Source organism: Odocoileus virginianus, chromosome 26 (assembly GCF_023699985.2).
Source record: "Odocoileus virginianus isolate 20LAN1187 ecotype Illinois chromosome 26, Ovbor_1.2, whole genome shotgun sequence".
NCBI lineage: Eukaryota > Metazoa > Chordata > Mammalia > Artiodactyla > Cervidae > Odocoileus > Odocoileus virginianus.
The window spans coordinates 181,832-195,227 of record NC_069699.1 but is presented as its reverse complement, the minus strand read 5'-3'; the positions used below and the strand labels follow the sequence as shown (position 1 = coordinate 195,227).

At 43.4% G+C, this 13,396-nt stretch overlaps 1 protein-coding gene across 1 annotated transcript in view; it reads left to right on the top strand.

Moving 5' to 3' along the window:
- Positions 1-13,396, top strand: part of NEK10 (NIMA related kinase 10) — a 250,358-nt gene that overhangs the window by 66,391 nt on the left and 170,571 nt on the right. The window contains exons 7-11 of the mRNA XM_070456150.1: positions 6,135-6,176; positions 7,551-7,629; positions 8,383-8,450; positions 10,098-10,177; positions 12,152-12,238. Of these exons, the coding sequence (XP_070312251.1) occupies positions 6,135-6,176; positions 7,551-7,629; positions 8,383-8,450; positions 10,098-10,177; positions 12,152-12,238 (356 nt within the window). The remainder of the gene's footprint in view (positions 1-6,134; positions 6,177-7,550; positions 7,630-8,382; positions 8,451-10,097; positions 10,178-12,151; positions 12,239-13,396) is intronic.

The following is a 13,396-nucleotide window of genomic DNA, read 5'->3' as shown; positions in this document are numbered from 1 at the left end:
TGCCCTCCTCCAGGGAATCTTCCCGACCCGGGGATCCAGCTTCCATCTTTTATGCCTCCTGCATTGACAGCCGATTATGTACCTTTATGTCCCTTACTTCTGAAGAAATACCCTCCTCCTTGCCAAGCCTCAGCCTTCCATCTGTTGTCTTTATTACTGTGTCAGTGGCTCCCTTTCCGTTTTTTCTTATCATAAAAATGCCCTTTTCAGGGCACACTATCCTTTCAAGCCTTGATTTCACCTTCATTACTGCATTTATTGAAAGGTCAGACTATTTATATGGAGCCCACTCCCTTTTCTTTACAGCTGATGTGCAGTAGAGCTTTTCCTTGCATATTGAGCACCAGGGCCTCTCTGGAAGTCATTTAAAAAGACCATCGTGGGCCATGATCCAGTCAGCATCTCTTGACCCAGAGACTCCAGTATATGCCTAATGAAGGTTCCAGGAAGAAATGAGTGGAAGGGGTGAAAAAGAAGCCATTTTTAAAGACAAAATTGCTTCCTTTTTCATAATTAAAGGACTACATGTGTTCAGAGATTTCAAGTGTAGTTGGAGTTGCAAGCAGGATAAAGTCTACCTAGCCTGCTTACAGTGAGCCGTCAGAGCACATTGCTTACCAACGATAAATAGAAAAACTTAAAACTCCTAAACTGCATTTACATCAGCCACAGCAATAGAGAGAGAGCAGAGTTGTATGACCCAATCACCCTGCCTCGCACCCAGCCTTTCTCCATCAGCCGCAGCAGTAGCACGATAGTGGGTCTGTATGGCCCGATCGCCCTGCCTTAAAAACTCCTAACCTGCATCCCCATCAGCTGCAGCAATAGAGAGATAGTGGAGTTGTATGGCCCGTTTGCCCCGCCTCGCACCCCAGCCGCTCTCCAGCAGCCTGCGCCCCTTGCCACCCTGTTTCCCCTCACTGATCCTGAAAACCTCCAGCTCTTCCCCATCACCTTCTGTTTCTCTGTGCTGTTTACTTGCTCCTTTTTAAAATTCTGCCTTCCTAAGTGTTGCTGCGGTGCTCAGCTGCTTCGGTTGTGTCCAGCTCTTTGCGGCCCCATGGACTATATAGCCCACCAGGCTCTGTCCATGGGATTCTCCAGGCAAGAATACTGGAGTGGGTTGCCATGACCTCCTCCAGGGGAATCTTCCTGACCTGGGGATTGAACCCGCATCGCCTGTGTGTCCTGTATGCAGATTCTTTACCTTGGAGCCACTGGGGAAGCCCTGAAATGTTAACTTTCCCTAAAACTATTTTCTTTGTTATAGTCTCCTGTATCTTCTGAGCTTTTGGCTTCACCAGTCATTTTGTTGCTGTTGTTCTTTGCTCACAAGCACATGTTTCCAGCCTGAGACTTTCCCCCTCATTTAAGTCCCAAATTTCCAGGTATTTGTTGGGATGATATGGTAGCATAATGGTTCTCAGAGTGTGGTCTGGGGACTCTCGCAGGTCTCTGAGACCCATCCAGGGGTCCCATGGGGTCAAAATGGTCTTAAAGGTGATGCTCCAGTGGGATTCATGCTCACTCTCTTAGGATAGGAGCGTGCAGTGGAGCCTTCCAGAGGCTGCAGCGTGTGTGATGGTGGTGTACCCTCACGCCTGATGGAACACATGCTTGTGTGCTTTTGTGTTGTAAAAATTCCTCGCTTTTTATCTCTAATATGGTAAATATAAAGAGCTTCCCAGGTAATCTGCCTGCCAACATAGGAAGTGAGGATGCTGGTTTGATACTTGGGTTGGGAAGATCCCCTGGAGGAAGAAATGGCAACCCACTCCAGTATTCTTGCCTGGAAAGTTTCATGGATAGAGGAGCCTGGTGGACTACAGTTCATGGGGTTGCAAAGGGTTGGACACAACTGACTGACTGAACACACACGTACATGGTAAATATAAATAGATTGACTCACATGAACAGAAGGTCTCTGGGACTCTCAGTAATCTGTAAGTGTATAAAGGAACACAGGGGCCAGAGTGTTGGAGAGCCCACTGCGTACAGTACATGCAGTAACTTCACTCAGGTCTGTCCATCCTGGCGCTCCTGCAACCTGCCGAATTCTACAGGTTCTGTCAGTGGCATCACCTTTCCTCCAGACTCCAAGGCAGGAAACTCTTCCTTTCCCCTTACGAGCCTTTAAAAGAGTGGTTCCTAACACACCTAATGTACTGGTCAGGCCCAGGGGAACCTTCAGTTGTGATAGAGGGATGAGCAGTGTGGACCGCTGACTGCAGAGGGGTGGGTGGCAGGTCAGGACTCGACACTCGGAGCTCAGCTCTCTGCTGACCGCCGACCAGGGACCGAGTGTCCGGGGCCCTGACGCTTGGCCACGGCGACACGATGCTGGACTGACGGCAGTCAGAGTGGTGTTGGTGGGCGTGCTGTAGTTGTATAGCTTTTATCAGTGTTATAGTATTGTGTCAATTTTTAAAAAAGAGATAAACTCTGGGAATAGTAGAGCAAGGACATTTGTCCAGATGGATGGAAACTGTCTCCAGGTCACTAGGCTTGGAAGTCTAGGGCTGGGTCCTGTGAGCTCAGGCCGTGCCGGGGAGGAGCGCAGTTCTGTCTGCTCTTCAGCTCCGGACCCAGGACTGCTGAGCCCAGAGACGTGGCTGCCTTGTGGTCTTGCTCTCTGGTGGCCCCGGTGCTTCTTTGGTAAGTGGTGGGTCACTGCTTGAGGGCATCACAGTGACATTTTCTAGCGGTGGTACAGCCTCGCTCCTTTTCCTGTGTTTTGTAACAGTGCTTCTGACAGCGCTCACAGGACCTCTGTGAAAGGTGGTGTGTCTCTCCCACCATATGCAGGGAAGATGGGCGGCTCCTCCTCCTGGAGACTGTGGTGCACGGCAGCATGTTAAAGCTCAGAGGAGTTTAAATCTATAATCAAATAATTTGTTACACTCTGTTCGACCTACTGTTTGATCATAAAAATATTTCTAAACACCTAGTACCACTTATTGCACAGAATAAAATCATTATTCACAGCACAGGGTTTGGGAAACATGGAATCAGTTCCATACTGTTAACACTGATGATTGTATAGATATATTTTTGCCAAGATAAACATTTAAGAATGACCATGACAAGTCATTTAAACATGAGTCTCTCCCTGGTGTATTCTCCCTCCCACGCTTCACATTTAAATTTCCTTTATGTCAACAATGCCATATCTCAGTCTTCTGCCCTCGGTGCACTTTTCCCGGCCTATTGTTCTTCCATCACCTGAATATACCACCAGCAGCTCAGCATGTCAGACTCCACCTCCTTGTCTGACCCAGCCTGTGTCCCCGCTTCCCTGGACTTATCCTGTCCTGGCCTCCCGTCACCTCATTGTGCAGACGGTGAAGCCTCTGCTCTGCACTCTTCCTCCCCACTGGCCTCCATGTCCAGCTGGTCAGAGTGCCCACCTGTCCACTCCCTTCTCTCTGCACCTGCCAACCCGCGGGGCTTCCCTCCACGCCCATCCCTCTCCAGTTTCCTCCAAGACCAGAGGGAAGTCCCCACAGCCGAGGCTGATCAGCCCTGTTCACATATGTCCATCAGGCTTGAATGCAAAGTTCAGTTCAGGCTCATGTTCAAGTCTTCCCATAGTTTATCTCACTCTATTTTTCTAACATTATCTCCAATGATTCCCTTCATAAACTTAGGGAGTTGCTTTTCATAGTGATACAACATCTTGATGTTCTTCCTATGCAACTTCTGTGCACCTTTGAGCCTCCCGTCCTCTTTGCTTGGAGGAATCCCCTTCGTTTCCTTCTCTTCCTCCACATCTCCTCAGCACAACTATCCATCCTTCTAAGCCCATTCAGAGGCCGCCACCCTTACAAACTTTTCTGTAGCCCTCTCAGCAGGCTATTATATGTCCCTCCTCTGGGGTGTCACAGCACCTCCTGTGTAACTTTCTTAAACTATGAAAAAGTGTTAGTTGTTCAGTCATGTCCAACTCTCGGTGACCTCATGGACTATAACCCACCAGGCTCCTCTGTCCATAGTCCATAGAATTCTCCAGGTAAGAACACTGGAGTGGGTTGCCATTCCCTTCTCTAGGGGATCTTCCTGACCCAGGGGTTGAACCCTGGTTTCCTGCAGTGCAGGCAGATTCTTTACCGTCTGAGCCGCCAGGGAAGCCCCATAGCTTTCTTAAAACACATACCTAGATCTATCTTAAATTCCAGTTATTCGTGTGTCTACCTTATGCTTGCCTGCAGCTCAGTGAAGTCACCCTCTGTCATCTATATATTTGTGTCTCCTTCAGAGCCTGACTTGGGGATCTTACTAACAGGAATGGAAAAGAAAATGCTGAAAAAAATATGTGATTTTAAAATGTTATTTTTATGTGTATAAAATGTCCATCATAATTAGTGGCAATGCATACAGTATTCTGTTCTTTAACTGCAGCTTTTCTAAAGTGAATAGCAATCATGGGAATTCAAATTAGTAGGTGGTCATAGAACTATTTTAATTATAAATTAAATATACCTTCATTCTTAATTTGAACAAGGGTGTGTGGTTTCTGGATTCCCTTCACACAGATTAAGGAGAGCTTGACCCTTGACCCAGGAGGTCTCCAGCCCCTGAGCCTTTTCCTCAGCTGCTCACGCAGCTCCAGGGTAGAACGTGATCACCCCCTCATACATACTCATGTACTCACTGCCAGGCGCATTCCAGAGCTGGAATGATGGCTAATATTTATATTTCAGATAGCTTCCTTGTGTGCACAGTAGAGAAGGAGAGAGGAGTAATGTAGCATTAAACAGGTAGCGCCACCTGAAACCCTTCATCCCAAGATAAACGTCAGTGCGAGTAACCTGAGAGCGTGGGCTGTTAGTGGAGCTCCAAACCAGTTCCTTTCACAGCTCCAGCCTCCCAGCATCCTCTCTCTTAAGTTAGCACTTTTCAGAAGTTTTATGCAGTGCCTTCTTATTGGAAATTGGTGCGTGAGTGCTAAGTCGCTTCAGTCGTGTCTTGACTCTTTGCGATCCTGTGGACTGTAGCCTCCACAGGCTCCTCTGTCCATGGGATTCTCCAGGCAGGAACACTGGAGTGGGTTGCCTTGCCTTCCTCCAGGGGATCCTCCTGATCCAGAGATAGAAACCGAGTCTCTTATGTGTCCTGTATTGACAGGCGGGTTCTTTACCACTGAGCCACACGGGAAGCCCTGAAAGATCTGTATCAGATCTGTATTTTGCAATGATTATCCTTAGATTTGTTCAGGGTATGAGTTTAATAAGATCATTAGCCACATCATCTGAAGGAGAAGCCCTGTTGTCTACTCTGCTAGAGCAGTGCTGCTCAGATTTTATCAAGCATGTGTTACCTGGGGATCTTGTTGACACTAAGAGTGTCATTTAGTATGTCTGGGCTGAGTAGGAGATTGTGCATTTCTAATCAGCTCCAGACGCTGCTGTTGCTCCTGATTCATGGACCACACCAGGCAGGGGCCTAGAGGAAAGTCCTGGGATTCGGTGATGCTGGATTTTTATCCAGACTCTGTCATTTAGGCAAAATGGTTTACCTTTCTGGGTTTTAGTGTTCCCATTCTGTAATATGAGGAGGTAAAGGGAGAGATATCTAACAGCTCTTTGCAGCTCTGGCATGTTATGACATGGGAGGAAGTAAATAGAGTGAGGACTTGGGCTGCAGTTACTTACTTCCTGTTCATCTCAACCTGAACACTTATTTCCTGTTCATCTCAACCCAACTTTCATATCTGTTAATGTGTGCCCATGTGCTAAGTCACTTCAGTTGTGTCTGACTCTCTGTGACCCCATGGACTGTGCCGCCAGGCTTCTCTGTCCATGGGATTCTGCAGGTAAGAATACTGGAGTGGGTTGATATGCCCTCCTTCAGAGGATCTTCCTGAGTCAGGGATCAAACTCATGTCTCCTGCAGCTCCTGCAGGCAGAATTGCGGGCAGATTCTTTGCGCTGAGCCACCAGGGAAGCCCATACCTATTAATAGTTTATCTTAAATATAGTATGCATGACAAACATTAAAGTTTTCCATATTTATATTAGAATGTGGACCTGCAAAAATAGTTACAAACTCATGACTTAATAAATCAATTGCATGTAAAATACATCCCCCCCTCCATTCTCATCTTTCATGTCTGCTCTGTTGTTTTATTTTATCAGGAAATACTTCATAGCTTGGGTGGAATTGAAAACCTAGCTCAGGTAAGATCTCTTTTGTGGTGGCTGGTCTTGCCTTTCCATTTTGTGCTGTGCCTCTGGGCAGAGATCCACAGTGTGTGACAGAGAGGTCTCTTTCAACATAGCTGCCTGCCAAGGGGAAGAGCCTAGGGTTGTGAATGTACAGCATACACACAGAGCAGGGAGGGACTTGAGCCGTTTTCTCCTGGCTGATTGGGCTCACTCTACGCCGCTTGTGAAATGAGAGACTTTTATAAAAGGTCACCTGTCTTTAGTGAGTGAAGAAAATAAATAGGTGTTGGCTGGCAGGCCCTGGGCCTCAGCAGTGCACACACCAAGCTGGCAGGAGAAAATATTGGCTATGAGAATGTTCATAACTTTTTCACACAATAAAGAATTACTGTGCTCACTAAAATATTGGAATGATCTTCATGTATTTTTCTGCTTTGCTAACTACTGAGGGAAGGTAAGGAGCTGAATAAATATGCTGAGTCAGCCCAATGTTTGAGCTTATTAATACAATCAAGCAAAATTTCTAGTTATGGAAATAGTTGAAACAGCCCATCCTCCTAAAATCTATAGCATGTATGCAAAGAATAATTTTCATAATAAACCCATGGCCCTGCAAATTCATTCTAAATTATTAATGGATGATTAATTTTAATGGAAATTTAATTGTAAACCTATTATTTTTGTTCTTGGGAAATAGATAATATCTAGTTTTTATTTTGAAGAGATTTTTTTTAATTGGCTAGAGGTTTAGCTCACTTAATGAAATAATCCTTTATAAGATTATATTGTAAAGGATCTTTCTATCCATTTTACTTCCATTAAAATGTCATAAATATTTGTATTTCTCTGAACTGATTTCTTATTACTATCAGTTTTTATAATTTTACAAACAGTGAGGGATTTTCAGATTATCCCATACATTTCATTCTGATTATTGCTATCTACTTGTATGCTGGTTAGATGTAATTTAGGATATAAAACATAAGGTCAGTAAAATATATGCAGTGTGTTATAAAACTTCTAATGAAAAGATACATTGAATTAAAATTGTATGTACTGTATATTATATATCATGCATCTTATTTGTATCTTCTATTTGGAGGCTAAATTGCAGCACAGATTTATTGAGTTATGAGTCATCTTGGGACTTTTGAGAGTTTAAGCAGTCTTTCCAGGTCCCTCCCTCCACTTCTGGCACCGCAGCGGAGCTGAGAACCCAGGAACCCATCGTCTTCTGCACTTGCGTGAAGCAGGCGCAGGGTCACCGAGTGTTGTTTGGTGACCCTGTTGCGCCATCTACAGCTCATTTTCAGCAGTACACAACCTTACACCCGCTGCGTGCTCTCGGAGGCCTCTCTGCTCACCTGTTGTTTGGTCCCCCCGCAGTACATGGAGATCGTGGCGCACGGATACCTCGGCTACGGGGAGACGCAGCACAGTGTGGACAAGCTGGTCAACATGACGTGTGAGCGCGGCCCCGGGGGGCAGCGGAGGAAAGGGGGGACGCTTTGAACACTCAGGAGCGTCCCCACACAGCTATGGGCTTGAGAGTCCGTGCCAACTGTTATGCTCAGTGGCAAAATGTACCCAGAGGGGAGATTTTAGATCATGATTCTTATCTTGAAAAGCCAAATTTCATGTTCAAAGAGACTTTCATTGAGCACAAGCTAAGGTTTATTTAGCATGAGAGACTTCTATAAAAGTAAGTGAAATGAAAATCGCTCAATCATGTCCCACTCTTTGCGACCTCATGGACTAGAAAGTCCATGGAATTCTCCAGGCCAAAATACTGGAGTGGGTAGCCTTTCCCTTCTCCAGGGGATCTTCCCAACCCAGGGATCGAACTCAGGTCTCCGGCATTGCAGGCAGACCAGCTGAGCCCCAAGGGAAGCCTATAAAAGCAACTTTTGGTAAAAATATTTTTTGCGTGCATGGTAAGTTGCTTTAGTCCTGCCCAACTCTTTGTGACCCATGGATTGTAGCCTGCCAGGCCCCTCTGTCGATGGGATTCTCCAGGCAAGAATACTGGAGTGGGTTGTGGTGCCCTTCTCCAGGGGATCTTCCCAACCCAGGGATCAAACCCCTGTTTCTTAGGTCTCCTGTATTGGCAGGTGGTTTTGTTTTGTTTTGTTTTAAAATCTAGTACCGCCTGAGAAGCCTGAGCACTCCCCCGTTTTAAGCTTCAAATCCCTCATCAAAATATCTCATTTCTTTATAGATATTTTTCAAAAACTTGCTGCTGTCAGAGACCAAAGAGAATGGGTCACCACAAGTGGAGCTCACAAGGTGAGTGGTCCCAGAAGGAGTCCCTGCTCCACCCCACCTGTAATTATAATTCGAAAACTTGCTGACCTAGCCTAAAGCTGCCAGTCTCTGCTAACCCACCTAAAGAGTAAATTTAGAAATAGCAAGTAGAGGTTTTCTGAAACTTCTTTCTTTTTTTCTATGCTCTTTAATTCTTTATTGCTTAATCAACTAATTTGATTACTTAATTTAAATGTTGCTATACATCAACTGACCCCCATTTATTTGTGTGTACTTACAAATAAATAAATATTAGTTTGGCACATGAAGTTATGTTAGTTTGAACCGTGGGAAATTACCATGGTCTGTAGGTCAGTTTCATGTGGTTTAACCTCAAAATAAGATGGTTTAGTATCACCAACCTGTGAGTCAAATACATATTTCAAGATGAATGAATGCAGGCTTAATCAAAACAGACTACATTTATATTTATAGCAAAACCATTTAGATGGTAGCTGCCTAGAGCTAGGTTTCAATAGTTTGTGAGTTTCTGTGTCCCAGGAAGCCACTATCCTGCAAGTACTAGAGGAAAGTGGTCTAAAATGTGTTAGCGCATGCTACTCATTTTATGGAGGTTGATTCTTAGTGATATACAGGTTAGCATTTTTTATTTCGATAGCTATATATTTCACTAATATCAGTTAGAATTTGAAGAACATTTTTGAGTAACACTAAGTTAGTGTTAAGGGTGCTTGTGACAAAAATTGTGAAATGATATGTCAGTGACTGGAGTCTGGGACACATTGTGTTGGAAGACAGAAAGGAGGGACTTCTCTGGTGTTCCCGTGGTTAGGGCTCTGCACGTTCACGGCAGGGGCTGCAGGTTCAATCACTATTCAGGGAACTAAGACCCCATATGCCATGCACCTTGGGGGAAAAAATAGAAAAAAAAAAAGACAGAAAGGAAAAAGTGAGAGGAAAAAAAGAGGAAGGGATCTGAGAAACAAAGATAATGCTAGCTCCATGTGAAGTGCATGAGGGCATAAAGGGGAAAATTCGCATAGTAGAAACCCCAAATCAGCCTAGCTGTTGTGCAGGCTGCAGCTCTGGCCTGAAGTATGTCTGCGTGTACACTCTGGGGGACTCTGAAAATGTAGACAGAAGATACATAACTCTGCGGTGATAGGAATCCTGAGAAGGTGACTGTGAGATACAGGTGACTCCCAGCTCAGTGATGTTACTTAGCATCAGTAAGAAATTTGAGAGGCAAATGAAGTGTCTGATAGTGTTAACATATTTTCCTTAGTTTGGGGAAAAAAAGACAGTCTTCAACATTTTGTTGAAAAAATACTTCCGTAATTTGGAAAGTGCCTGTACAATGGCAGTGCCTGAGTCAGGGTGAGTTCTCATCCTGAGTGACGGGTGGCACCAGCAGACAGAGCATAGCACGGACCTGGAAGTACAGGACCACATGCTTGGGTCCCCTTGGTTCTTTCCCTCGGTGGGGAATGCTTACGAGGAGCTCGTCCAAAGGGGTGGACGCCTGCCGCGGAAAGAACTGAGAATCGTGACTGTTTAACAGACCTTCTTTTTTTGAGGTTAAGTATCTATAACCTTTAGAAGGAAACATACTGTTCAAGAAGCTTGTAGTACTTTTACATAATTAAACTATTTTACTTCATTTTTCAGACATTAGTAAATTTACTCAGTGCCCGAGATACGAATGTTCTGTTGGGCGCCCTTCTGGCTCTGGCTAGTTTAGCTGAAAGGTGAGTGCATTTTTAAAAGTTCTGCTGCTATAGCAACTCAGATGGGAGAAATGCAAAATTTATTTTGTTACCTACTTAGTTAAGATTTGTGAATAAAACATGAAATACCATCAATATTTTGAAGAGGATCATTTTAGAATTTAAGTTGGAACAGCAAAGCAGTTAAAAATTTTTTTCTGACCAGAAATATTTACCTAGTCTTTTCATTCAACCCTCACTTATTTCTACTTTAAAATTGCACATTTCTTTGACAGTTGAATCTCCCTGACTGTCTTTCTTCATTCTGTCCTCTATATTTAAGACTTTTAAATATTTTTGCCCTTTAAAAAATTCTAGGTAACCCTTTCAGAGGTTATGATTATTTTCAAGAAAAAATTAAATATGTTTAAATATGTTTTTATGCCAATCAGTGGATCACTGTTTTGTTTTTTCCAACTTTCAGTTCAGTTCAGTTCAGCTTAGTTGTGTCCAACTCTTTGCGACCCCATGAATTGCAGCACACCAGGCCTCCCTGTCCATCACCAACTCCTGGAGTTTACTCAAACTCATGTCCATGAGTGGTTGGTGATACCATCCAGCCATCTCATCCTCTGTCGTCCCCTTTTCCTCCTGCCCCCAATCCCTCCCAGCATCAGGGTCTTTTCCAATAAGTCAACTCTTCGCATCAGTTGGCCGAAGTACTGGAGTTTCAGCTTCAGCATCAGTCCTTCCAATGAACACCCAGGACGGATCTCCTTTAGGATGGACTGGTTGGATCTCCTTGCAGTCCAAGGGACTCTCAAGAGTCTTCTCCAACACCACAGTTCAAAAGCATCAATTCTTCAGCACTCAGCTTTCTTCACAGTCCAACTCTCACATCCATACATGACCACTGGAAAAACCATAGTCTTGACTAGACAGACCTTTGTTGGCAAAGTAATGTCTCTGTTTTTTAATATACTGTCTAGGTTGGTCATAACTTTCCTTCCAAGGAGTAATCGTCTTTTAATTTCATGGCTGCAGTCACCATCTGCAGTGATTTTGAAGCCCCCAAAAATAAAGTCAACCACTGTTTCCAACTTTATTGAGGAATAATTATAAATGTAATTTTATGTATTTCAAGTGTATAATGTAAAGGTTTGATACACATGTACACTGTGGGGTGATTACCAAGATCAAGCTAATTAACACCTCTTCACCTCTCTTTTTGGTTCTGTGATAAGAACACGTAAAATCTTCTCTCAGCAACTTTCACGTGCACGACCCTGTGTTACTAACTGCAGTTGCTGAGTAGGTGGATCTTTAGTGCACAGTCTTCTCACACCTGAAAGTGCATCCTGCATGTCCCTGTTCCTGCTGCTCCCAGCCCCTAGTAAGCACCTGCTATTCTGTTCTCTGTTTCTATATGGTCAGTTTTGCTGGTTTATTTTCGATTTCATATGTAAGTGATGTCATATGGTAGTTGCCCTTCTCTGTTTGGCTTATTTCATTTAACAGAATGTCCTCGAGTTTCATCCACATTATCAAAAATGACAGCATGTTTTTATGGCTGAACACAAAGAGTTGGACACAACTGAGCAACTGAACCGAACTGAGCTGAATATTCAGTTGTGTACACATGATTATATTCAGTTATAACTGTATAAATATTCAGTCATCACATTTCTCTGTCTATTTCATCTATTGAAGGACCTATAGCTTGTTTCTGTTTCTTGGATATTGTGAATAATGCTCCTCACTGCTTTTTAGTGAACACCTTACGAATCCCCCTCTCCAGTGGGAATGATGTTAATCATCATACTGTTATTGAACAAATTTAAATTTATGACATATAATACTTACTGAATTTTGGCATTTAATGTAGCCCTGCTCTATAGAGCTATATTGCATTTTGCTTCTCCTCCTGGGATAATATGAGGACTAAGGTATTAAATATGTGGATGTGGTATCAACAAAAGCCATTTCTCATAGTTACTAATACTTTTCAATTTGTAGTCCAGAGTGTAGGGAGAAGATAAGTGAGCTCAACATTGTAGAAAATCTGCTGATGATTTTGCATGAATATGACTTGCTTTCCAAAAGGTAGGATTGCTAACAGGGGAAAATGGCAGTGTCTTATATTTGATGAAAATGATGGTTTTTATTCTAATTATGCCATGTTACATTGTTAGCTGAATATCATGAGTCAGCTTGGCATTTATTCTCTATTTAAGTTTATATAAAGTAACAAATAGTAAAGAGGTATATCAGTTTATCTCTGGTCCTGAACTGGTCATACATTTGAAATATATAAATCTATGATTGCATCTTTAATACTTTTGTTTATTATATTTTTTTACCTCCTGTCTCCTTAAGGAAAGACACTCTAAGGTGACTCTACTTTTAGTAATTTCAGATTGTGTGTTGAATAAATGATTAGATTCCGAAAATCTATTTTGCTTAAGGCAAGTAAAATACACCAAGATAGCTACTGACTGATTTCATGACCAAAACAGAATCTAGAGTAAAATGAGTCATTTTCACTTGAAAATTTTGCCCTAAAAACGTACTATATCCAGATATCTGTTAGGTTATCAAGTTGCAACCTGTGTCATTTGATACTTAGTTGAGTGTCATTTGATACTGAGTTGAGTAAATCGTAATATTCTAAGGAGACAAAATAGTTAATAGAAATCCCAGGCAATAAAGCACTGACATTTAATTCATAGTAAATCCCTCGAATTCTTCTTCTAAGCCAATTTAACCCTCTTTTACCCACTGTACTGGTTGGTATAGATTTGGCTATCTGAATTCATTTACCTAATAGACCCTGCGCAGGTGTTGAAAAGCCAAAAATGAACGAGACAGGGTTGCACAATGCAGGGGAGGGTCAGACACACAAGCCGTCAGTTTCACCCCAGTGTTGTAGTTGGTGTGGTCGCTGAGGCACAGGACGATACTCTGGGGGCAGGGCCCCTCCAATTGGAGCAAGAGGTCATTCCAAGTTTCCTAAAAGGAGGAGCAATTGTCCAGGCAGTAAAAGGGACAAGTGAACAGAATGTGCTCCCCCTGGAGGTGTGCAGTGATGTGCAAGAGATGAGCGTGTGTGGGTGGGTGCAGCTCCAGCAGAGTGCGGGAGGGGGTGCCAGAAAACTAGTCAAACAGATGATGATCAGTTAGAAATAGAGTTCACTTTGGCCAGCTCTCTGCAGGCCAGGCGCTGCTCTAAGCACTTCTCTGTGTTGACTTGTTTAATCTGAG